Raw genomic sequence first — 27,250 nt, forward strand, 5'->3', positions numbered from 1 at the left:
GATCTCCATAATTTTCAGGCATGAGGTCATTCTTAAAAAATGTGTATATACAATTATATACCATTTTAGGGAAAAATTAACTATCCTCTTCTGGTATCTGTGAGAATTTCATTTCAACCGCATCCCTGGACATTCTCCACTTGTAACTACAGCTATTATGAGGATACATTTTACTGGACTGCCACCTCTTTTTCCTCAGAGACCAGATGGTAAAATGTTTTAGTTATACTATCCAGGGGTTCTTTAGTTTAATAAATGGAGAAGAATGTTGTTCTGAACACCTCTTTAATGATAACTGACATTAATGTTATAACTGCAAATAGCATCTGCATTTAGATTTTCTTCATATATTGTGTATTACATCGTCCCTCTTCCATGGACAATTAGATATCGAGTCCGAACAAATGAAGAAGGGTGTCTCGTATCTCTGACACAACAACAATCAGCCACATCCTTCCACACACCCACTAGGAATAAATGAATTTTCTGAACTGATCTGAGACAAATACATTAATATTTGCTAGTCACAAATCCCAGATAGGATCAATGGGAAAAAAAAGCACATACAAAAATTAATTGTACTCATGTAAAAATCCATCCACTTGTTCTTTTGAAGCATAATAGCATATACACAAGTGTTTAACTTCGTATTATTCCTTATAAGGAATATTTTGATGTAACGTCTGAATAGATGGACTCATGTACTGCTTTCTACTCGATTTCTGTGATATTTATTGACATTTGATGTTTACTTACATACATTTCTAAATATTTACATCTTTCAAGTTACTTTCGTGTATGTACTCTCTGGTGGTTGCTACAGTTAATATTTAAAATGAAGGTCTTTCCTCAGTCATGATGTATCTAGGGTTTGATAGGATGCATTTGGGGATACGGAGTATATATTGAATTCCAGTTAAAGGCACTGCAACTTTGTCTGCATTTCACAGTTTCTATCCTGTATGATAACTGAGTAGGTTGTGAGTTCCAACTAGAGGCTTGACACACCCCTTGTATTGTAATCTTTCTCCTCAGTATAAACTCTGAGATACAGAAAAGGGTTGAGCAGCTTAAAAGTTTGCCCATGTTCTTTACATTTATAACTTTTCCTCAGTGTGAATTCTGAGATGTTGAATGAGGCTTGACCTCTTATTAAAGACCATGCCAAATTCTTTATATTTGCAAAATCTACTCCAGCATACATTCTCTGATGAGGAATCGGGGTTTAACATTGCTTAAAGGCCTTGCCACATTCTTAACAATTTAACGGTTCCTCTCCAATATGAATTCTCCGACGTAGAGTAAGGGGTGAGTCGTCCTTGAACGTTTTCTCACGTTCTTTACATTTGTAATGTTGGCTCCACTGTGAATTCCGTCGTAATGAGTAAAGGTTGAACAGTGATTAAAGGCCTTCCCACATTCTTTACTTGGGTAAGGTTTCTGACTTCAAGTATGAGTTCTGTGATGTTGACGCAGGTGTGAGTGCTGGATAAAAGCATGGCCACATTCCTTACATATGTAAGGTCTCTCTCCAGTATGAATTCTGTAATGCCGAGTCAGGTGTGAGTGCCGATTAAAGGCCTTTCCACAATCTTTGCATACGAAGGGTCTCTCTCCAGTATGAATTCTGTGATGTTCAGTAAGCTTTGAGTGTTGGTTAAAGGCCTTTCCACATTCTTTGCACACAAAAGGTCTCTCACCAGTATGAATTCTGTGATGTCGAACAAGGTACGAGTGCCGATTAAAGGCCTTTCCACATTCTTTACATATGTAAGGTTTCTCTCCAGTATGAATTCTGTGATGTTGAGTAAGATTTGAGTGTAGGTTAAAGGCTTTGCCACATTCTTTACATATGTAAGGTTTTTCACCACTGTGAATTCTGTGATGTTGAGTAAGGCTTGAGTGATGGTTAAAGGCCTGGCCACATTCTTTACATTTGTAAGGTTTCTCTCCAGTATGAATTCTGTGATGCTGAGTAAGGTTTGAGTGCTGGTTAAAGGCCTTACCACACTGTTCACATTGGTAAGGTTTCTCTCCAGTATGAATTCTTTGATGTCGAGTAAGCATTGAGTTCTGGTTAAAGGCCTTGCCACATTGTCCACACTGGTAAGGTTTCTCTCCAATATGCATTGGCTGATGTTGAGATAGTGTTGAGTGCCAGTCGAAGGCTTTGCCACATTCCTCACAAATGTAACTTTCCTGCCCAGTGCCAACTGTATTATGTATATTTAGTCCCGAGGCTTGACTAAACATGTTCCCAGGTTTATTACATCTGTATGAGTTTTTTTCCATGTGAATTCTCTGATAATCACCAACACTGGAGGACTGGTTAACAGATTTCCCAAATTCATGGTATTTATAAGGATTCTGTCCCATAGGCATACTCTTATATACAATAAGGTTGGAGCTTTGAAAAAGGACTTCCTCAAATTTATCAAAGTTATAACGATTCTCTGGAAAATGAGTCCTCAGACATATATTAATATTTGAACCCAGGTTAAATTTTCTCTCAGATTCACTGTATTGAACAATTCCGTTTTCATCGAATATGTTCTGGTAATTCTGGAGAGTCAGCTGCTCGGTGAAGGACCTTTCAAATGGATCCCACACAGTAGTCTGTTCTTCGGTTTTAAATTTCTGATTTTCAGAAATATTTGACTCAAGGGTCAATCCAATCCTACTTTCAAAATGGTTCAAATAATTACTTTTAGCAGGGACTAGGTAACTTTCCAGATTTTCCAAATTTTCATTCTCCAGATATGTATGTTTGACCACTTGATCTGAGCCCTTGCTTACAGAAAGACACTGCTTTGCAGAAGAAGCAGGATTAAGAAGGGATGTTTTCCAAGGTGTTTTATATCCTTCACAATTTTGGGTAGTCAGATTCATATTACGGACAGTTGTCTCAGTTTGGATATGTCCTTCATGATATCTTTGATGCCCTTTACTCTCCCCATCATTTTTCCAGTCTATCATTAAGGGTAAATCCTCAAGGGCACTATGTTTATATCTACCCACTGCCACGTTTTGGAAAGAAGCTTCTATGCACAGCTTTGGCAGGAAACTCTGGGTGCCATGTGAAGATACAGCTGAAAGATATCGAATAAGAGAAAAGTAAAATCATTCCACTTACTACTCTCAGATGAATATAATGAAAACTTCTAATATGGAAAAAAAAAATCAATCAGAGAACGTCAGCAAGATGGCTGAGAAAGAATTATCAGAACTTCACTCCTCCAGGGAGACATAAACTTGCAGACAATGTACCCGTGACATAGCCTAAAAGATAGTTCTGTAGTCTTGTCATACTAGAGGACACAGCACTTTCCCATACCTAAAAAATTCAGGAAAAGTACCATTTGAGCCTAAAATCAGCAGCGGGGAGGAAATTTAAACTTAAAATCAAATAAGATATAGCAAAAACAGAAAAATATCAACACAGGAAGAGCTGGTTTTCAGAAAAGAGCAACAGCATTGACATACTTTTAACTAAATCAAGTAAGAATGAAAGAGAGAAGACCAACTAAAATCAGAACTGAAGAAGTGAAAGCAGACACAGTATAACTGATACCATACAAATAAAAAAATTATAAGGTGATGATGGATAATTACATGCCCAGAGATAGATAACCAAACAAGGTGTATAAATTTTAGAAAATGTATTACCTACCTGACTCCATCATGAATTTAAAACAAAACAAAACGAAAAACCCTCATCTACCACTACTGAGTAGGATTGAAAAATAAAAGAAATGCCCAACTAAGAAAAGTCCTGTGCCAGATGAATTCACTGGATAATTCAAAGGAACATGTAATGAGATCATTCCCAAGAGGCGAAGAGAAGGGAAATTATCCAACACTCTCTGTGACGCTAGCACTGCCACATTTGCAGAGCCAAGGAAGATACTATAAGCAGAGTACCAGCCGCTACCTTCCAGAACAGCCATATAAATGCCAGGGTAAAAGGAAGCAGAGTGAATCAGAAGTGCCTGCTACTATTTTACAACATAATCAAGTGAGAATTCTTCCTGGAATTCAAGTGTGTTTCAACATACTGAAATCTATAAATTTAAGATTATACATCAATAGAATGAAGATCAAATATGATCATATGAATTCATGTAGAATAAGAATATGAGCATACTGGGCACCATTTCATGATTAAAAACACTCAATGGTAGAAATAAAAAGAAACTACCCCTACCGAATAAAGGCCATATATGTACAAAAAGCAGAAATCTAACATATTTAATAGTAAAAGATTGAAAACGTCTCCTTTATAATCAGAAATATGGTAATAAAGAAACTTCTTTATCAATCAACTTCCAATCAACACAGTATTAGATATTCTAGTCAGAACAATTAGGAGAGAAAAAATACATAAAAGAAATCCTATTGAAAAGAAAATGAGGGGCACCTGGGGAGCTCAGTCACTAAGCATCGGCTTAGGCTCAGGTCATGATCCCAGGGTTCTGGGATAGAGCCCTACACTGGGCTCAGCGGGAGGCCTGCTTCTCCCTCTCCCACTCCCCCTGCTTGTGGTCCTTCTCTCGCTGTCTCTCTGTGTCAAATACATAAATAAAATCTTTAAAAAAAGAAGGAATAAAGAAAAATATCACTGTTCACAGATGACATGATCAATAGAAAACCCTAAAGAATTCTTATTTTCGCTTTTTACACTATTTCATTATTTGGTCATCACTTATATTGTCTATTTCTGCTAATTTTCCCTTAGACACTCCACTTTTAATTTTCTTATGCTATAAATGCTTAAGAAAAAAAATTCAAATAAGCAACTTAACATTACACCACAATGAACTAGAAAAAGAAGAAACATAATTGATATTTAGCTGAGGAAGGAAATAACAAAGAAAAATCAGAAATACATAAAATACAGATCAGAATAAGTAATAACCCAACATTCGAAGAAATGCAATCTCTAGCAAAATCCAAGTGCCATTTTTGGCAAAGGAACAAAACCCCTCTTAACATTCCTATGAATGTTACGGGATAACACATACCCAGAAGAATCTTGAAAAGGAAGGTTTTATTGGTGGCACCATACTTCCTGATTTAAAACACACTACAAAGACATAGTTGTCAACATAATGTACTGTAGACATAAAGACAGGGATAGAACAATGGAAAGGTAGAGGGTGAGCTAGAGGTCTACTTCCTGTGTTAATGTGCATGACAATGAACTAAAGGTCTTGTTAAAATTCATATTCTATTTGGACTTCTAGGTGGGTTCTGAGTTTCCACATTTCCCACAAGTTAGCAAGTGATGCCAACCAACATGTTACTTCAATAGCCAAACTATTAAATTAAAAAAAAACAAAACAAAACAAACCTAGAGGAAATCATTAATGATTTTGAATGTAAAGGATATTGTGGCAATTACAACTTCTAATGCCAAGAGCAGAAACAACAATCTTCTTGAACATATGCTATCTACTCCATAACATTCCAACACTGTTTCATAAACTCACCCGTGAATCCACACTAATCTATGAGAACAGTATAATTGTTCCTCACCTTTCAAAGAAAAATCTTGGCAAAACTTTTGTCATAGGAGAGCCTGAGTTTTACCCCAGACTGTATGATGCTGAATTTGTGTAAGAGGAACACAGAGACCGATATACAGAGGCAACTCTAAAAGAAAGTTCACAGTAGGTTTCAAAGTGACAATGGGAATGCAAACAGGATTAAACCACTGAACACTGGTGCACCTGGGTGGCTTGCTGGGTTAAGCCTCTGTCTTTGGCTCCGGTCATGATCTCAGGGTCCTGGGATCCCTGCATCAGGCTCCCTGCTCAGCAGGGAGCCGAGCCCGCTTCCCCTCTCTCTCTGCCTGCCACTCTGCCTACTTGTGATCTCTCTCTCTTTCAAATAAATAAATAAAATCTTTAAAATATAATAAAATAAACCACTGAACATATCAACTAAAAGACATAAGTGACCATAAAACACAGAAATTACAAATTAAATAAAAAAGAATAGAAGTGATAGATAATTAAGAAACTAAAAATAGAAGTGATAGATAACTAAGAAACTAAAAAATGTCTTCAGTGGCATAAAACTTATAAATTTACTTGTGGAAAAAGGTTTCCTTGACTGACAAACACACAAAGAAACAAACAAAATCTGAGATACCTGAAATACCTATTATTTCTGAGATTCCTACTGCATCAAGTTTTTGACTCATTTACCTTTCCGCCAAGTTATACTTCAGAATTTAAGACAGTGGAACATATACGATTCAGGTTTTCATCCTCTAGAGCCACAGAGAAGTGAGAAGCAAGAGTCTATCTGTGACATGACTGCGGAATGAAAGGGAAAGTTGGAGGACCCATGTAACTGACTGACCATCTCCCCTTCAAACACCTCCATCTCCAGTAAACACAGGAGAGAGCATTCAGTTTCCAAAGCAGACTACAAACAAAGTGAAACAGGGAAGGGAGTTTCTAGAGTAAATGAGATGATTTTACACATCTTTTAGTAAGTCCTCCTGAGGTACATGATGATAAATGAGAAAAAGTATTAAACTTACAGTGGAGGGATCTGACATACAGGACAGAGGAAATGGAAGTGTATGAACCTGTCATAGGTCACCCTGGTATCAAGTGCCCACGGTTCCTCAAACCCTGGTGTCAGGTGCCCACAGAACAAGTGCTGTGAAATAAATGTCTAAAACAACAAATCGGTAAATCATAATCTAAATGTAAACCTGAAAACATCCATTTTATTCAAATACCAAGTCATATACAGGACTCACACTCTGGAATCTTGTCTGTAAACTATGTCTTTCGTGTGTGATCACGGGCCTTCACAGGCTCCTCTTGGCATTCTGATCAGCTAAATCACAAAGACTTGGTCCAGAGACCCAGACATGGGAGGCTAACCAATGTGTAAGAATCGTGGCCCTCTCACCTCCAGCAGGTGCCCTGCCCTCACTTCATGATGTCCGCCAGGGTCCCTGAAACACTGCGGGCTTTCTCCACTGCAACACAGGTGGACTGGGAGTTTAGATACAAGTTCTAATCATCATGCTGAACGATGTACTGTCCAAATTTTTTAAAAAAAGATTTTATTTATTTGACAGAGATCACAAGTAGGCAGAGGCAGGAAGAGAGAGACGGGGAAGCAGGCTCCCTGCTGAGCAGAGAGCCCGACTCGGGGCTCGATTCCAGGACCCTGAGATCATGATCTGAGTCAAAGGCAGAGGCCCAACCCTCCGAGCCACCCCGGTGCCCCTCCTGTCCAATTTTTGTCTCTCAAGGATAATGTTCTTCTATTCTAACCTGCGAGTGCACATAGCAAGGTACATCTGCGTATAAATGCGAATGATCTAGGGGTGCCTGGGTAGCTTGTTTAGTTAAGAGACTGACTTTGGCTCAGGTCCTGAACTCAGGGTCCTGGGATTGAGCTCCTGGTAGAACCCTGCATGGAATCCCGCATAGGGCTCTGCTCTCAGCAGGGAGTCTGCTTGTAAACCTCTGCACCCCCTCCGCTCTCTCACTCTCTCTCAAATATATAAATAAAAAACCTTTAAAACAAACAAACACAAAGTTACTGATCTAGTCAAGTGAAGAGGAACAGGCAAAGTCCATTCAACACCACGGCTGAATCTACAGCTCCCTTACCTCATTTTTCTGGAAGGTTTAAACAAACAATGATAAAAAATTTAGTCCTTTCTAGGTGGTGGGACCATAGTAGAAAGAGGTGCTCCTCACACGGGAACCAAGAGATTGAATTGAGGCTGCATGGAGTCCAGCTTCGGTTCAATGAAGAACATTAATTTTATTAAAAGCAAAACCAAAAAATACTTCTATAATCTGAAGCACACTACCACTTCTCGGCAGTCAAACCTGGAGAATGTAGGCTCCAAACGAAACTCCAGGCCTGCATCAGAGAAGATGGACAGTTTCAAAGGGTTCCTTGACACAGAGAGAAGACAACCAAACAGGTGGGCCTGTCCTCCCTCCCTTCACCTTCCATCTGAGCCAACATGGCCCTGGCATGTGAAAGGACCTGCCACTACTCTCTGGGGCTCCCTGTATTTCTCCATCTTCCACTCACCCTGCCAAGCATGTTTTTGGAAACAGCTCCCATGTCGACAAGTAATGCAGGAACAGTCTGGTCCTGGTTCAATGCTGGATTGCTTAGCTTGGCCCCCTGAGATCCCACAGTCTAAAAATACCAAGTTTTCCCTATACTTTTACTAATGGCCACTGCTTCATGCTATAGAATCTCTTCTGTTTTCCATGCAAGCCTCCTCCTAAAAATTGACTTTGCCTTAAAAAAAAAAAAAATTAAAAAAAAAAAAATTGACTTTGCCTAAAATCAACACAGGCAGGAAAATCAGTCACACTTAGAATTCTAATATCCCCAAAAGAATCCACTTATACAGAAAAGCCTTCATGAGACCTTCGGCCATTATTACATACATGTTAATGGTGAGAACTGAGAGCAAGAGCATTGTGGGAAAAACAATTCAAGAAGCTCTCACAAAAATTACTGTTCTTGAAGCGTCTGGATGGCTCAGTCGGTTGAGCATCTGCCTTCGGCTCAGGTCACGACCCCGGGGTCCTGGGATTGAGCCCCGCATCAGGCTTTCTACTCGGAGGGGATCCTGCTTCTCCCTCTCTCTCTCCTGCTCCCCCTGCTTGTGCTCTCTCACTCTCTCTGTCAAATAAATAACTAAAATCAAAAAAAAAAAAAAAAAAAAAAAAAAATTACTCTTCTTCCATTTACCTCACAGGTTGCTCAGCCTGTGGGGACTCCAGACTCTCCCAGATCCTCCTATTCACTTCTCCACTCTGCTAAACACACTGTCCTTCTCCACAATTTACATTTTCTCCTTGTGTTATTTATAAATTTGCATTCCTAAATCTCTATCTTACTAGGGTTGGCTTCATCTGGAGAGTAGATTAGCTTTCTTTACATGCAAGTTCTGCAGAAAGTGGCTGAACGGTGCGTTTGTGTATGCATATCCATGTCCATTTTGTTTTCTATGCAAGTACACTTGATGGAGTGTCACATTAGTTGAGGTTTACAGCACAATGATTTCACAACCCCGTAAGTTCTACTATGCTCAGCAACAGTGAGCTGCCATCCATCTCCACAAAGCACTATTATAATAGCACTGAATCTATTCCCTATGCTCTATCTTTTATCCCCATGACTTATTAATTCCGTAACTAAAACTCTGTACTTGCCACTCCATTTTACTCATTCTGCCCATCCTTCAGCTTGATTTCACTCTGGTAACTGGCAGGTTGTTCACTGTATTTATAGGTCTGTTTCTGGTTTTTTGGGTTGTTCCTTGCCGTTTGTGATAATGTAGATAGATGTGAAAGGTATTATGCTATATGAAACAGTCAGAAAAAGACAGGCAAATACCATATGATTTCATTTATATGTACAATCTAAACAACACAAATGAACAAACAAAACCACAAACAGATGTGTGACTGTTTCCTTTTGAAATAAGTCCATCAATGGACTTTATTTATTGAGAAGTATAAAATTTATTGAGAAGTATAAAAATCTCATGACTACACACATTGTGTAATGTTACAAGTTGGACTCGAACAATTTTCAGTGCCGGCAGAGGGCAGAAGACTACTAGATCAAGGTCCAAGCATCTTAGGGCTAATGACACAGCGAACACCAGAAATGTCTTCATCACACTAATTCCACTTCCTAGCTCCCCACCCCCACGGATACAGGGAGATGCTGCACATGGCAGTGGGTTTGGTCATATCTGTGAGATTTTGAGCATAGGAAATCCCAATATCTTAGAGGAACGTCTAGCGTATCTGCCCAAGCTTTTGCCATGGAAAGAGACATCTGTTTTCCTGTATGATAAACAAATCCGTCTTCTACCCAAAAGGACACTATCACTGTATTCCAAAGCCTTTTTATACACAAGCATCAATGGAATTACAATTAGAATAAAAATTTTCAATGCCTCCATCCATGACACATGGAGAAACTGTTTTTAAACCCATAGAGAATCATCTCCCAACAATATCCACCAGTCAATTTGACCCTGGCATGGCTCTTGCCCAATTTTCCTATAGATATATGACCTCCTTAGACATCCATTAATCTGACACAGGGTCTGGGATAACACCCACTCAGTTTGCATCAAGAAACATCCTCCAAGGCTATGATTGATTGGTAAGATACAATGTAGAAGAATCAGGTGAGCTGTATCATTCACTTCTGCCATGTCACCGTGGGCCCTGCATTCAACCAGGTGAAGAAATCCCAATACCCATGAGGGTTGACCTTCCCCTTCTACAGTGAGCTTTCTAAAAGACACAGTTAAAGAAACACTAAACCTGTGAAAGCATCCATCTTCCAGGATGAGAAATTTCATACTTAACGAGGCAGAGCACACAATGGATACACTGAGATCCTGGATTACTACAGTAAAAACGTTGAAAAATGAAAAGACATAGAAATTAGGGCATAGGACTGGGGCGGAGGTGTTCACCAACCATTACCGGGAGAATATTAAAGCACGACCTAAAAGGTGAGGGAAATGGTGTAAAGCAAAACAGAGGTGGTCACAAGGGAAAGATACTTTGGGTGGACCCGAACACAGGTGAGGTCTGGAGAAATGACCCTGTGAATACACCTGACCCACTGTGTGTGCCTCTACTGGATGAAAATCAAGGAGCCTCTGGTCCCGATCATCAGCTCGCAACACAATTTCAAGGAATAACAACGCTGTTTGCACTAAATGTATGATTTTCTTCTGATATCCACGACAGCATCCAAAATGTATATTCTCGTGTGCTGATTTGCTGCCCATTTGTCAGTGACAGAGGAAAATGAGAAACTCACCATACCTGGAAGCTTCTACTTTAAGCTCCTTCTAATAAGCAGCTAATCTTAATGGTCTGGAAGACACCCGAGGATACACTGTACCCCAATGGACACAGCCCTGGCTGCTCTGTACACATGCCAAGTAAGTGTGTATCCAGACTCGGGGAAGGAATACTTTTATCCAAAATCTGCTTTTAGAGACAAAGACCCATGAGCTGACTGTACTCCTGTGTTTGGCAATTTAATCCATAGAACTCAACCTACCTGCAGAGAAGTAAGGATGGGGATAATGGTAAAGAAGCTATCAGTTTGCCAAGATTCCAGCTACAATCTATAACAAGTAAATTTTTGCTATTGCCACACTTCTGGAGGCCAATCTGATAGGGGAAATAGGAATGATCATTTATCAGAGCAGAGGCCCATGGAAGGTTTATGATGTCAAAACTGACATATATGGTCCCGGGAGAGGGCTAACCATCACTACATGAAGGAAAACACAGAGATACATGACAGGAGAAGTTGGCTCCAATATCATGATGATGTTAATCCACGTGAACACTTGCGCAAGCAAATGAAAGGAAAGCACGATAGAACATTTTCAGAATACATTTCAATTTGTCCTCAAATTGGGTGGGAAAAAAGAGAAAGAATATAAAACTTCCATTACTACACAACCATGCAACGCATTGATTTTTAATACGTTTCTGACTGAAACTGTAAAGATCATGATTTTGATTTTTTTGAAAAACACAAAGGATTCTATCTCTGTGGTCCTGGTAGAAGAGAAGATTTGTGGAAATGAGAAAAATCACCAACCATGAAGGGTGAAATGAAAAATTGGGTTACATTCAAATTAAGAACTCAGGGCAACTGGGGGGCTCTGTCAATTAAGCATCCAACTCCTGATTTCAGCTTGGGTCATGAGATAGAGCCCCATACCCAGACCTAGGCTCAGCTACAAGTCTGCTTGTGATTTTCTCCCTTGCCCTTGGCCCCTCCCCCTACTCTCCTTTACACTCTCTCTAAAATAAATGAATAAATCTTAAAAAAAAAAAAAAAAGAACTTCTCTGAATCACAATCTCAAAAGATAAAAACATAGGTAGAGTAAGAAAGAAGACAAAGGTCTCATTCTCAGCATATATATAAAACTACAAAACCTGAAGAAAAAGACATCACAACATCTGGGGTGCCTAAATGGCACAGTCCCTAAAGCATGGGACTCTTGGCTTCAGCTCAGGTCATGATCTCAGACTCATGAGACTGAGCCCTGTATCAGGTGCCGCGCTCAATGTGGACTGTTCTCCTGAGTCCTTCTTCTTCTCTCCCTTCCATTTTAGCTCTCTCACACTGTCTAAAAAAATAAATAAATCTCACCCCCCCAAAAAATAAAAAAAAAATTAAAAAAATCACAACAGTAAAAAGGGATAAGAACTAACTAGAAACTTCGAAAAGGAGACTATCGCTAACCCAGTTCCACACTAACAGGAAGCAAGAACAACAAAAGAGAAAATAAAAACCGCCACTTGGTAACATCACACAGCAACCAGGAGCCGACTGTGAAAACAACGCAAGCTATCACAATTTAGAAGGTCTGCGGATAAGCCAGAAATCCCATACACTGCTGGTGTGTGTGAAAACGGGTACAAAGTCTTTGGCAAAGTGTTTCGGAGTATCTCTAAAAGGTGAACAAATCTAAACACATTTACCAGTAATTCACTCCTGCAAATATAGGCAGCTGACATGGGTTCATGTTTCACTAAAAGGCAAATTATCAGTTTCACGTGCCGGTGCTAGTCATGACAGTCCTGCCCTGAGAACCATCCCCCGTCCAGTAACAGCAGAATGACGCAGTCATTTGATATGCACAATGGAGCTGGACTGATCCACTCTAATGAATGAGGCACAGCATCATGCAGGAATACAGATAATTCAAATGACAGAAGGAAAGAAAAGAAGCCTAATACAAAAGAGCTCCTGTTGCCCAATTACTTTCACACTAAGTACAAAAATGGGGACAGTACTCCCTTGCCTTACATGTTAAAAGAGTGTTGAGCTTTGGGGAAAGATACTGAAGGGCTCAAAGGGAATTTCAGAGGACAAATAATATTCTATTCCTTGATCTCAGTGGCTTTTAGAGATGTAATCAGTTTGTATAATTCCACTGAGCTATTCACTTATGATTTCCCCATATTTACTTATAAATTTATTAATTTATAAATTTATTTACTTAAAAAAAAAAAGTGTTGTCAAAAACCTGGTACGTAGGGATGCCTGGGTGGCTCAGTTGGTTAAGCAGCTGCCTTTGGCTCAGGTCATGATCCCAGCGTCCTGGGATAAAGTCCCACATCGGGCTCCTTGCTCCGCAGGGAGCCTGCTTCTCCCTCTGACTCTGCCTGCCTGTGCTCGGTCTCGCTCTCTCTCTCTCTCTCTGACAAATAAATAAATAAAATCTTAAAAAAAAAAACAAAACAAACCTGGTACGTAAATAGGTAAGTATCACAATGTACATATACTGAGAAGCTGAAATTAGGGTATAATTTCACACTGTGACTATATTTAAAAAGCCTTTAAAACTTTCTTTTATTTTTATATTTTTAAAGATTTTATTTATTTATTTGACAGAGATCACAAACAGGTAGAGAGGCAGGCAGAGAGAGAGGGGGAAGCAGGCTCCCTGCTGGGCAGAGACCACCCCCCATGCAGGGCTTGATCCCAGGACCCTACCTGAGCTGAAGGCAGAGGCTTAACCCACTGAGCCACCCAGGCGACCCTAAAAAGCCTTTTTTTTTTAAAGTGTGCTTTAATTTCCAGCTAAAGCAATATAGTCCGTGTATACAAAGTTTACAGAAAAAGAATGAAATGTATAATTATTTCCTTAAAATATACACAGGAAAACACAGCATACAAAACATGAAAAAAATACATAGGGTGTAAGGATAAGCATAAAGACTTGGTAAATAGAGGCCCCAGTATCTCCATTAGGATATTAAACATAAATAAAGCAAATGTTCCTGGTAACACCAAACTTTGCTTGAATATACTCCACTGGAATTTCCCTAAAGCCATACTGAAAACAGGAGGAAAGAACTAGAAAAAAAAAAAGAGACAAACAAAAACACCCCATGCAGTGATAACCAACCAAACTGACACGGCAATATAAATATCATATATTAAAATCCTTAACACCAATGGGCTTTGTCACTGCTACTTACTGTGTTATTCTTCAGTATCTAAATACACAGCATTTCAATATTTTGACTAAAGGATAACAAACACAATCTATATTTTTGTGTGTGCATATTTTTACACACACATAGATAAAATATAGATCTATAAATACAGGTATACAGGGCAAAAGTTTTAGCTCACGAGACATTAAAAAATCATCACAAAGCGTTGACATCACCAAGATGGTGAGAAAAGACGCGCCTGGGTGGCTCAGTCTGACCACGGATTTTAGCACAAGTCATGATCTTAGGGTTGCGAGATGGAGCCCCCACATCCAGCTCCACGAAGGGAATGGAGCCTGCTTGGGACTCTCTCACTCCCTCTGTCCCTCCCACGTCTCTCTCCTCCTCTTAAAAAATAAGAAAAAAGATGCTGAAATAGTGGCCACTTCAGTACTTCTCATAATAAGCTCAAGTAGCAACTATTCACATAAGTTGTCACCGGGTAAATCTCAGTGCTCAGGGGTGGGGCTGAAACACCTTCTGTACCACCGAGATCAGAAGGGCTAAGAGGTTAATTTAGGTTAATTAAGGGTTAATTTCACATTGACCACAATGCACCTGCCCCCCCAAGACCCCCAGGCCAGCACAGTGCCATACCATGGCTTATCACCTGGAACTGTAATTCCTGCACCAAGAAAAAGAAAGCAGTGGGCATCCAGCATTCTCCAAATGGCAAGCTACTTCCTGGGAGGCCCACGGAGGTCTGACCTCATGGGGATCCCTGGAGCAATCTGTGGTGTGGACCACTGGCGATCACTGAGACATGGACAAGGTGTGCAGGGCTTACAGCAACGAGTGCTCAGATCTTGGAACACTGACAGATCAGACTGTAGTCCTCCTTGCAGTCATACCCAATCAGAGATCACACAGTCTCTGTCCACTTGCAGAACAGAAATGAACCCACCTGCTTAAGAAGATTCGTCAGCAGCTGTACCTGACTTGGGTCTCCAGCCAACAGGGTGAACTAGAGCATAGAGGCCATTCTAGGGGGCTCTATTTGAGCAAGTATGCAAACTAGAAGTCACTTTCCACTGCTGAGCATAGCCTCTAGTCCCCCCACCAGCAATCCTGAACAAAGGCCCTGGGCAACTGCAGAGCCTAGCTCATAGACCTACGAGGGAGAGTGCCAAGCCAGGGGCATTGCCTAAGTGTTGAGCATAACCTCTCTCTGCCGAAGCAGGGAGCTTGAACAGTGAACTAGACTCAGAGCCTAGCCTGTGGTACTGCCCAGAAACAGAGAACGGCCTACAGTCCTTCCACATGTTTGAACGTAACCAGTGGAACCACTTGATCAGGGACTTGCCAGCATTGGCTTGGAAAACACTCAGGGGCCCGCAGTTCCCAATGGACACATGTCTGCCCTCTGTGAACATACAATGTACGTCCCATGGTTATTAGTGCTCTATAAACTGTTATGTATTTAATGTTCTTGGTTCTGTGTATTATTGCTAATATTATTCCCTTTTTGACAAAAATAGTTAAGTTAAAAGAAGGTGCTGTGATCATCTCAATATTGGTAGAGTCAGGGTTTGAACATGGACACTCCACCCATCAACATGAGGTAGGCAGGTCAGATGCCCTTCCAGAAGGTGACTGTGCTTGGATTCTTTTCCCTTTTTGTCCCTCAATGATTCACTGAAAAGTCTTCACACACAAAGGCCTCCATGAGACTTCGGAGTGAAAATTCCAGCCCAAACCAAACACAAGTAAACTGAATAGCTTTCACTTGAGTACAAAGAACCAGAAACACAGATCAGGTATCCAAGACAAAAAGAAAGGAAAGGCCCAGCACCCAAGAGTCCACATGCACACCTGGAAAACCATGACTACACACCTGTGTACCCGACAACATTTGCAATAGGCCAATACCCTTCCTGAAGAGCACAACTACAACTGTGTCCCCAGACATGGGTCCCCAACATGTTACCTAGACAGGCACCTGAGAAAACACAGGAAAGGAAATTTGGGGGCTGCACCTCAGAACCACTGACATGGTTAGTGTGAGGATAGGCACAGAAATCTAGTATTCACAAGTGCTCCCGGTACCTGACTCAGGCTAAATTCGACAATCTCTGCAGGAACTAAGTCACAGGTCAATCTTGAGTCATCCACACAGAAGTCCCTCTCAGAAACCCTCTAAGCCTGTGGTCATGTTACTGTTGTGTCACACAAACACAACACACACAACACATATTTTCTTTATTCATAAATGAATCTGAAGCTAACAGAATCTATCTCGGCTTCCTCCTCTTCCACCTGTCGCTTCTCTCAATACCTTCCTTGAGCTTCCTGGGGTCACCCCAAATATACTTTTGTTCACATTCCTAAATGAAAACAATCCAAATTAAAGTGATTCAGAATGCACGTAAATATTTTATCAACTAAGTTATGAAAAGCATCAAGACATTAATACATGTTATATATTAAAATGGGATTGAAGAGAGCATTCTCACTATAATGCTGTATTTGATGACTTTTACCCTAAAACCATAAGTAATTGTGGCTTAAGCAGCTCCTCATCAGCACACCATTAACACGCAGAATAAAACACCTGGGCATTAAGGATAAGGATACTGTAAATTTTGGGGTATTTCTCTAACACATGGTTTCAAGGAAAAGTGTGACTGCCTTTTTGTCATATGGTGGGAAACAGTTCTGAGAACAAGAGCCATTCGCAAACATGTCCTACATGTTGTATCTCTGTACTTAGAGTGGCTACAGTTGTATCTCTGTACTTAGAGTGGCAGCGATGACAGACTGCTGGTCAGTGATGGAGGAAGTAGTGCCCTGGTGAGGATGACCTTCCCTGCGCAAACCAGAAAGGTTTTAAATTTATTAAGGACTTTAATTTATTAAGTCCTAGGGCGCTTGGGTTGCTCAGTTGGTTAAGCGTCTGCCTTCGGCTCAGGTCATGATCCCAGGGTCCTGGGAGGGAGCCCCACTTGGTTGGTCTCCCTGCTCATCGGAGAGCCTGCTTCTCCCTCTCCTTCTGTTATTCCTACTGCTTGTGCTCTCTCTCTCTCTCATTCAAGTAAATTTTTTTTAAAAATTCCTCAAATTTTTAAAGTCCTATCAGATTTATATTGCCTCCTTTGCTGCCTGGATCATGGCTGGAATTCTGGTTGGGGGGCAGGTATCTCAGAGCCATGAGGGAGGACGTATAAACACAATGTTTGCAAGGAGACAGTACCAGAAAGAAGAAATGGAAAATCAGAGAATACTCTAGGATGTCTGAGCCATTTTATCAGATCTGAGCATCTACTACTGTGTACGTAACACAAAATGCACATCTTCTTTTCTATACATACCCAGCAGTCTTCTCGTAATATGGCTGACCACCAAGTAACAGCTAATAAAAAATGAATTATTGTCCCTGAAGTGAACAAACGTTAACTACACAACTTTATTTGATCAATTTCTACGAGTGATAAAAATCCTTTCTCTGTTTAGATCAGGATGGGTGTTAAGGACAGCATGGCCTGTGAAACAACATAGGGACTATCTAGTCTAGAAACTGGGTAGACTGTTTGAAGCAGAAAAACTCACTGCCAGTGACTGCAGACTGGCTTCCCAATAAATCAGTGCCTTGCACACAGTCCAGAGCACAGGACAAACTCATCATGGGGCTGAGTGGAAGTGAGGGTGGGCCTTGCCAGGTGTGGGTCAGCATCCTTGGAAGGTCACCCATCTACACTGGATTAGATCTATGTTGGGGTTATATACCTGGGACACCAGTGCTTTGTGGAACCACAACACACACCTTGCTGGTTCTGGTTACTAGGGTCCAGCAGCCTTCATCATCTTCATGATCTACTGTGTCAGGTGACATCTTAGAGCTATATATATAATGTTTAACTCATCCAATACCCCTTCTCCATCCACCGCCACACAACTGGGCCTAGTTTCCCTGTTTCCCTGTAGTCCAGCAGCAACTGGAACTCAGGACAACCAGGAAATTCTGACTTCCCTCAATTCCAGAAAACCACATTTCCCAAGTTCCCGTCTCTGTCACATTTGTTCACCACCAGAAACTTCTTAAGACTTTGCAGTGACTAAAAGGAGCTCCTTACCAGATTTCCTCACATTTCAAGAGTCCTCCATATTTGCTTTTAGTAGGATTTATCTTCCTCTCAAACAGTATCATCATCATTTTTTATCTGTCCTCACAACTCTCTCAGTGCTAGGGTCTAAATTAAGCCTACAGACCACTGATGGCATTTTCTTGCTCTTCCAGTGACGTGGTGACATCACAGTACTTAAATCTCAGATATGGCTTCAAATGATCTGTTACCAACCATTTACCATTGAATTTGAAAATTCCAAGCTACTCCTAAGAACCTACAAGGGCCTGAATGACTTATGTTGCAGGAAGAGAGCAGGGACAGTGGGGGTCTCCATAACACAGGAAGGAAGGACAGCTGTGATGCCTACATCACTGGAACGGAAATAAGGAGACAGAGGACTGGAGATGATTTAGAAAGAAAACAAGTAAAATTTATCTTTCTAGATTCAGAGTCAAGAGCGCAGCCTTGGACAGATGTCCTTTTGCCACATGAGGAATTCATGCCAATGCTTCAGACTTAGATGCTTTTTATCTCCGACCTTGGGCTGCAACATCTCTCATAATAGAAGACTGTCTTCTTCCTATCTTTAGAACATCTGCTAAGACCCAGCATTGTCCCAATGTTTGGTCCCTTCAAAGATATGTTAAAACAAGCCATGACTTATGAAGTCTCCAAGTTTTCACCTAATAAACTTGTTTGTTTCCTTAAAAGATTTTATGTATTTACAAAATTTCAGAGTAAAATTAATATTTGCTATTGGAAATAACTCAAATATAGCCAACAGAAAAAAAGAGACATAGTAAAACTAATTATCCCTCTCCAAATAGCCATGCCATCTTGATCCTTTCAGGGATATTAACAAATACAGTTGAACACTGAATAATATAGGTTTAAACAGTGTGAGTCTACTTATACAAAGATTTTTTTCTGTTGTGTAAATATTGTGTAGTACTGTAAACGTGTTTTCTCTTCACTAGCACAATCCTTAATATTTTCTCTGTACCTTACTTTACTATAAAAATATAGAACACAGACCACATAAAAAGGGGATGATTAACTATTAATGCTCTAGGTAAGGTTTCAATAATACGGTATTTCCATGGTAAGGAATGGTTTTAAGTTTTTGGGACTCAAAAATTACACACAGAGGGGTGTCTGGGTGGCTTAGTCGTTAAGCATCTGCCTTCGGCTCAGGTCATGGTCCCAGGGTCCTGGGATGGAGCACTGTTATTGGGCTCTGTACTCAGTGGGAAGCCTGCTTCTCCCTCTCCCACTCCCCTGCTTCTGTTCCCTCTCTCACTGTGTCTCTGTCAAATAAATAAATAAAATCTCAAAAAAAAAAAAAATTACATACAGATTTTCAGTTCTGGAGGAGGTTGGTGCCCTTCATGCCTGCCCTGTCCAGAACTAAAATGTGAGTGCTCTAGGTCATTTAAATTTGGATTTTCCTCTGTAATAAATACTCTGATTTAGAGTCATGTCTGAAATGGCACGTATTGATTTCTGTTGTTAATTCTGACTTTATTTAGATTTGCCTTTCTATTGTACATACGTAGCCAACTGTCTACATCTTTAATGTTTTTATCTTTTATAAAGACTCTTTCTGAACCATATATGAAAACAAAGGTCATTCTTCAGTCATTACACTAAAATTTCCATCTAGTGTGTTTTACTTTATATTGAGTAAGGGTTCCACGTAAAGACCGGACCACCATTCGTGACAATTTTAAGTTATTGCCCCAGGGCACATTATCTCATGTTGAATTATTATTATGAGTGAAATGCTTTACTGCATTCCTTACATTATGCACTCCTTGATATTTAGCAAAATCATAGTTCTGCTTAAAGACTTCGCCACTCCCCACTGTATTTTACGTTATATTGGTAAGTTTTGAGTGGCAGTTAAGGTCTTTACCACATTGTTTATATTTGTACTATTTCTTCCCATTATGAAATGTCTGCTGTTCAGTGAGTCTTGAAGACCGTTAAAAGGTTTGTCACACTTATACCTTCTTCAGTCTTCATTTCAGTAAGGATACAATGATATACAAGAAGATTGGAGCTTTCATAAAGCTCTGCATTTATAACTCTAATACTAGTTCTCTAGAAACTAAATTCTCTGAGGTTTATTAGGATTTGACCCTTGACTGACATTTTCCCCAGACTCCTTACATGGGTACATTTTGTCTCCTTTATAAACAACTTGGTAATTATGGAAAATAGAGTCTCATTAAAGGCCTTCTTAAGTTCACAGCACATGAAAACTTACTCCAATTAAGTATTACGTGGTAAGTATTCTACAGTGATGTTTGGATAAAGACCCTCCTGTGTTTATCAGATTTAGAGAGTGTGCAACAAGGAGGGATTATGTGTCGGTGGGAGAATAAGGAACTTCCCGAAAAGGACTTCTTAAACCAATCACATTTAGAATTTTTATCTTTATTTTTAAATGTCTAACATTCAGAAATGCATCAGTGAATGATTAAACCACTCTTAAACTTGAAATGGTTTGAATGAAACTTTCCGCATGGACTAGGTGACCTCCCAAAATATCCAAACGTCCTTCCAGAGAATATGTATGTTGAAAAATGGATTATTATCGCCAGGCTCAACATTTATATTTGTTCTGCAAATATAAATGTCTTAACGGTGGGGGTTTCCCTTGAATGTGCTCTATGCCTCATCTCTTCTAGTGGGAAGGATTTCTTTATGCTAACTGTCCCACTTGGGTTATACCCATCATAACGTCCTTCCTTCCTGCCCTTTACTACCCTCGGCCACCTGAGGAGTTACCCGTTAAGTATAAATACTCAGGACCACTGCTTCCACGTCTTCCCATGTCACTTTAAAAAGTGAATCTTCTTTTCCCATCTTTGCCAACAGGCCTTTGGGTGTTAGGGAAAGACAACTAAAAGATACACAGTAAGTTAACACACTCACCATATCGCATGCGTATACGTTAATATGATGTGTAATCTTAATGCGCATCATTGCACATGAGCAAAATAGAGAAATAGGAAGCACAGGACTGTGCTCCTCCATGGACACAAAAATGGACCAAATTACCCTTCAGAATGTTCCAGAAGCCATTTAGGAGAACACAGCTCTCCCAGGCAAGTAGGAAGGAAGAAGAGGCACGTTGAAGAGACAAGAAGAATTTGGAACACTTGCCCACAACCGGGGCTCGCCCTCCCTGACTCTCCACAGCAACACCGTGAGAGAACGCTCACCTCTCCTCAGGAAAGAACAAATGAGTGCCCAGTATGCTCCATGATGTGGCTGTATGGCTGCTGCCTGAGGGACTTGTTTCTGTCATGTAGGCCATAGGGGCCGAAGGAAGGACAGCTCCCTATGGACCCATTACCTGGCGGCTCAGATGAATGCTGAGCACTTGTTCAAACACTGGAGAGACTGAGGAGCTCATTCATACTGGAGTTCACACCGTCCTGAAATCTACTGAGTTGAAAACTGTCTTCTTATTAAATACACAGGTAACTAAACAATGTTGTGAAAGGTCCCATACAAAAGGAAGCCCGTTATTACAGAATTGTGAAACCAGAATAAGCCAAAACGTAACCCAAAGAATTCCACATAAATAGATGAATTCTGGGGTGCCCGGGTGGGTCAGGCTGTTAAGCATTTAACTTGAGCTCAGCTCATGATCTCAGGGTCCTGGGATGGTACCCAGTGTGGGATCCTTGCTCAGTGGGAAGTATGCTTGTCTTGCTCCTTCCCTGTCCCACCCCCCTACTTCTCCGTATTTTTTCCCTGACAGATAAATAAAATCTATAGAAAAAAATGAATGCATTTTTAAAAGGAAACCTTTTATGTAACTTTAAACTATGACGGTATACCCATGAAAACCAAGCATTTTGAAGTATTGGCATGTCTTCATTGACAGTAAAATAGTAAAGAATGTGTATTAAAGTCTACCATGAAAAGGTCTAATGGAAAATTTTATGAATAAGCACTTAAAAGGCATTGGAAACTGCATTCTTATTAACATATCCCTCCTGTACACAGAATGAAAGGCTATAATCCATTCTTTAGAATCAAGCACCCTGGGGCACCTGCATGGTTCCGTTGGATTAGCACCTGACTCTGGATTTTGGCTCAGGTCATGATCTCAGGGTTATGGAATTGGAGCCCCTTGAGGGTTTTGACCCTCAGCAAAGAGTCTGCTTGGGATTCTCTCCCTTTCCTTCTACCTCTCCCTCTCTCTCTCTGCCCCTCACCCCACTTGGGCTCATGCATTCTCTGTCTCATAAATAAATATATATTTAAAAGAAAGAAAAAAAGTAAGAACCAAGCATCCAAAAAAAACCCCTTCATTTTGAAATAAAGAAATACTATCACAACTGTAAAATATGCCAACAAGCAGTCACTTTATAAAAAATAAATATTTGCAATTAAATTCAGATATATTCTGAGGAAAGTAGAAGAAAAGCCTAATGGTTAATTTTTCCATGTAAATTAAATTTATAAGCAAAACGTTTTTTTAAATATGAGAATTTTACTGGTTATCCACTTTACTTTTTATAAGAAAATGTTCATGTCATATCACAACTTCTGATATTAAAAAAAAAAGATGAATGTCATGTATAAGTAATAAGAAAGTGAGAACACACATGGCAAAGTAACAGGAACTTCATACCATATAAAATTATAAAACTATTCAATTATTATGAATAAAGTAACAACTAAGACTTTATTACAGGCTACGAATTCTGAATTCTAAATGTTCCAGCTACCCTATGGCACTATTTAGGTAGGAAATCCAGGAAACAGATACATTTAATTATTTCACCACTGAGGAATGGAAAACATAGACTGGAAATTTCTAGTATTATTTAATACAAAGAAAAGTGAATTTTTAAGTGAAATAAAGGATTAGTTTTTCTCATTTTAGGTAGGTGTTTTGTTATCTGATGAAATTGCTGATTCTCAATTTTATATGATTAAGATCAAAGCCACCATGACATTGGAAAGCATAAACCAGAAAACATGTGATATCTGTCTCCAGTGTTCCCAGAGTTTCTGTACCAAACCCAATGTGCATACCACCACCCTGACACACTTCTCCCATGATGAAAAACAGAACTTACAAAGGGTTTAGAACAGAGATCCTAAGAAATAGGGAGATTTCCCCAAGGCCCTCAAAACAATGGAGAAGCTCTTAGATTATGGAGACCCTCCCTCTCCCGAGAAGTCTCCTGGTCTCCATCAATGGATGTGATGGACCATCACTGGAGCTGAAGGAGAATCCTTAGAGAATTTAAGAGCTCGATAATGTTGGAGAGCAGATGTTCTTCTGTGACAGGGGGAGAAGTTCAGTTGTGCTTCTAAAATTAATCTCCATTCAAGGAGAGCTACTCGAATCAGAATTTAAGGTCTGTCTTCCTCCTTCAGACCTGGACCTCCCCTCTGCATGCATCTGCCTCATTCATTTCCACCTACCTGGATGGAAGGCTACTGTCTCCTTTCTCCTCACATCCCAGAGTTGCTTCTCTTGCTCCAAAAAGATGACCAGGTCTGGCTTCCACACAATAAGACCTGTTTATTAGAAAAAATGAATAGGAATATTGTTGGAGATTTTAATTTTCAATCTACTAGAGGACACTGCAGAATTCTAGAAAATGATTTCCCAAACATGGTTGACCAACACGCCATTAAACACGCAGGAGAAATTTGCAATTTTCACATCACGACTTCCACTTTCAAGTACTACCAATACAATAATAATAAGTTAAAATCTCAGTTTAAGATGTGGGCAGTACCATTTTTTGACACTCACTATTTACAATTGACACTCATCTACAAAAGTGATATTACCTTAAAGAAGAAGAAGCTAAAGTTACAGGAAACAACATGATGATTTTTCTCTCCATCTACAAACCCCTACTTATTCCCCTCTCTGACTGGATCTGAATTCCAGTCATTCAAAGAGGAATCTTCCAAGAGACAGTCTTCACAGGAAGGAAGAAAACCCAGAGTGGGGTTTGGAAATCTGGAAGGAGTCTTCCTCACCCAAGAAGAGGAGATGTCCGTAGTTCTCTAACATCACATCCCTGTACAGTTCCCGCTGAGTGTGGTTCAGGAATCCCCACTCCTCCTGAGAGAATTCTATGGCCACATCCCTGAATGTCAGCAGTCCCTGAAATAAATACCACAGTCACCAAGTGGCCATTAACAGAGTTCATGATGCTTCCTAAGATGAAAATGGGAGTTAATGTCACCAGCTAGACCCAAGACTTGACCCTCCCCGGTTACCTGTTTGCACTCTCTGATCTTTGTCCCACATTTTACTTAACCTCTTTTTCCACCTTATCTTTTACTCCAGGCAAAGACCCCATGGTCTAGTCTCATGTCCAGGAGTAAAAGCCATCCAACTAAAGGTAATGATCACTCAAATGATGAGATTCGGCCAGCCCAGTCTGAGCCTAATCCCTAACTCACACCTGTGTACCCCAAAGAGTAAGCCATGGTATGGTACTTTTAACTCATTATAATATGAAAATCTCAATCCTAGGAGAAGCACAAACTCACTTACACAACATACAAAGTATGTATGGCAGTGTCTTTAGGTACCTGTCTGACCTTATGCCCAGATCTATACAAGACGATGAAGCCCATCTTTCTGGATTTCCATCTGAACCCTAATAAAAGGAAACTGCCTCCCACCCTGGCTCCAGGAGTCTCTGCTTTGGAAGTTATTCCCTGTGACCTCCTTATTGGCTGCAAATCAAGTTTCCTTTGTGTCACAAGCTTACCTGATAAAATTTCTATCTGTGACTCTGTTCTATTTCAGGATTTTAAGACACTCAAACATGTTAATTGATTCTTTTTTTTTTTTTAATAATTTAATTTGGGACGCCTGGGTGGCTCAGTTGGTTGGGCAGCTGCCTTTGGCTCAGGTCATGATCCCAGCGTCCTGGGATCGAGTCCCACATCAGGCTCCTTGCTCGGCGGAGAGCCTGTTTCTCCCTCTGCCTCTGCCTGCCATTCTGTCTGCCTGTGCTTGCTCTCTCCCCCTCTCTCTCTCTGATAAATAAAATCTTTAAAAAAACATAAAAAATAAAAAATAATAATAATTTAATTTTTTTAACTGAAAATACAAAGAAGTAAATAGAAGGGTCACGCTGTGACCTATGTGTGGAGTAAAAAAAACCTTACAAGATGGAGGTCTGACTTAGAACCTCCCATCCCAGAAATCATTATCTCTGCTACACGAGGTTGAGAGCCTTCATTGTCCAGTGGAAACGGACCCGAAGGAGCCTGTGAGCTAAGGGTCAAAAAAGTATTCTTGAGACATTTGGGGTGCATTTTTGGTGCAAAAAAACTGCTTTTATTAAAGCACAGGGACAGGACCCCTGGGCAGAAACATCTACAGGGTCCTTGTGAGAAGCCATTGATAAAACAGCTTTAAGTTGGGGGTAGGAATAAAGGAAGTTTCTGCAGGGATTTTCATATGTTAAAGAGGACTTACAGGATTCTGGAGGTCTGGCTATTGTCAAGCTGGTAGCTTTTAGCCTCTAGCAGAGCATTAACATTAAGGCAGTTGGGAATTCCTGATGCAATTTCATACTCTTGCCTGTCTCAAGTATTTATCAACAGTCTGAAGTTGAATTTCAGTTTACCTACATTTTCTACCTCGGTTCTCAACAGAAACTAGAAGCAAGAGAAACTCAGAAGAAAGAAGTTTCCACATTAAATGGGTTTCTGCGTACCACTCAGTAAATCCAAGATTCTTATGAATATTAAGGGGGAAAATATGAACTTTACAGGGGAGAAATCTATCAGAAAGCACCAACCCAAGTAAAAGAAGGTAGCTTGAGGGTGTCTGGGTGGCTCTGTTAGTTAAGTACATGTGTTCCACTCAGGACGAGACCCCAGGCTTAGGGGATCAAGCCCTGGAATCCAGCTCCTTGCTCAGTGGGGAGTCCGCTCCTCCCTTCTCCCTGCTCTCTGTCTCTCACTCTCTCTCTCAAATAAATAAATAAAATCTTTAAAAAAAAAAAAAAAGAAGAAGAAGGTAACATGAGCTCTGAGGAAACTAACTGATATCAGTGCCTACAGCACACCGAAGGACCTATTATTCCTGGTATGTTCTTATGGTCATCAAACCTTAAATCAAGAATATAAATTGAAATATGAGAATACAATACATTTATACAAAGTTCAATCACACATAGTTTCCAAGTCCTGTAATATCTGTTATAGTTTAAACAGAGTAACTTTTTCACAATCTAAAGAACAGGAATCCGTCCCTCTCCCCTCCCCCCACCCAAAAACTTTCCCAGTGATTCTGAGCCTTATATCCATCATGTTTATTTATGCATTTTCTGACTCCTGGTCTACAGAAAGCTGAAAATCATCCAGATGGGACCTAAATGAGAACTGCTCTCCTTGACTGATATCCCAGGACCCGACCCCCATCAGCAACAGGAATCCTGAACTCAAAGACTTCCCTTGTGAGTCCGTCACAAAGGGAGTATTTTCAGTACTTGCAGGACTTTAATTCAATGTGACAATTGTTGATGGCCTATTGGAAGCCAGGTTGGAGAGAAGGGAGAGAAGGCTCTGGGATATAAGGAAGAATTGTTCTAAAGACTTAGCCTTGAGTATCATTTTTGATAAGATTTTAAACATAAAACATAAGCAGAAAGCAGAAATACCAGAACTAGAGGAATCAACATTTGCAATTTCTAAGAGCAAGGAATTTCAAGAGAAAAAGATGATAGCCTCTGACCTCAGACGCCAAGGCTTACCTGAGAACTGGCCATTTCTTCGTCGTTCACCTTGTCCTCTAGATTTCTTTGTCAGAAGAGACTCGTGGAGAAATCACAGCTGCATCAGGAGAAAATGCCTTTAAAGCCACCAACAGAGCGTCTGCACCTCTAAACTGCTCGGTCTGAAGGCAGGACTTTGAAATGCAGAAAAGGCCCAACTTCCTAGTCCTTTGTGTCAGGAGCCTTTCAGAAACCATGACCTCCTACATGGAGACCAATCCCTGACTTTTCCTTCTCGGCTTTCAGGGGGCCTCCCCTCCCACAGACTATCACACATTCAGCTACAGCATAGGAACCGCGTGCTGCACGGACCTCAGCCTCCCAGAC

The 27,250-nt window shown here is 40.3% G+C and overlaps 3 protein-coding genes across 3 annotated transcripts in view; all 3 read right to left on the reverse strand.

Annotated features, from left to right (window-relative positions):
- Positions 1 to 23,684, reverse strand: part of LOC116579166 (putative protein ZNF720) — a 58,870-nt gene extending 35,186 nt beyond the window's left edge. Inside the window, exon 1 of the mRNA XM_032324162.1 lies at positions 23,592 to 23,684. The gene's annotated coding sequence lies outside the window, so the exon portion shown is untranslated. The remainder of the gene's footprint in view (positions 1 to 23,591) is intronic.
- The window catches only part of LOC116579135 (zinc finger protein 345-like), a 203,283-nt gene extending 176,314 nt beyond the window's left edge, over positions 1 to 26,969 (reverse strand). Inside the window, 1 exon segment of the mRNA XM_032324114.1 lies at positions 26,903 to 26,969. Within this exon segment, the coding sequence (XP_032180005.1) occupies positions 26,903 to 26,917 (15 nt within the window). The 5' untranslated portion in view covers positions 26,918 to 26,969.
- LOC116579139 (zinc finger protein 85-like) lies at positions 229 to 26,985 on the reverse strand. The gene is given in 5 exon segments (XM_032324126.1): positions 229 to 1,362; positions 1,365 to 3,089; positions 23,592 to 23,687; positions 24,162 to 24,288; positions 26,903 to 26,985. Coding segments are annotated over 5 exon segments (2,070 nt in total). The 5' UTR covers positions 26,918 to 26,985; the 3' UTR covers positions 229 to 1,255.
- Between the last annotated feature and the right edge of the window lie 265 nt (positions 26,986 to 27,250).

This window comes from Mustela erminea, chromosome 19, assembly GCF_009829155.1.
Source record: "Mustela erminea isolate mMusErm1 chromosome 19, mMusErm1.Pri, whole genome shotgun sequence".
Taxonomy (NCBI): domain Eukaryota; kingdom Metazoa; phylum Chordata; class Mammalia; order Carnivora; family Mustelidae; genus Mustela; species Mustela erminea.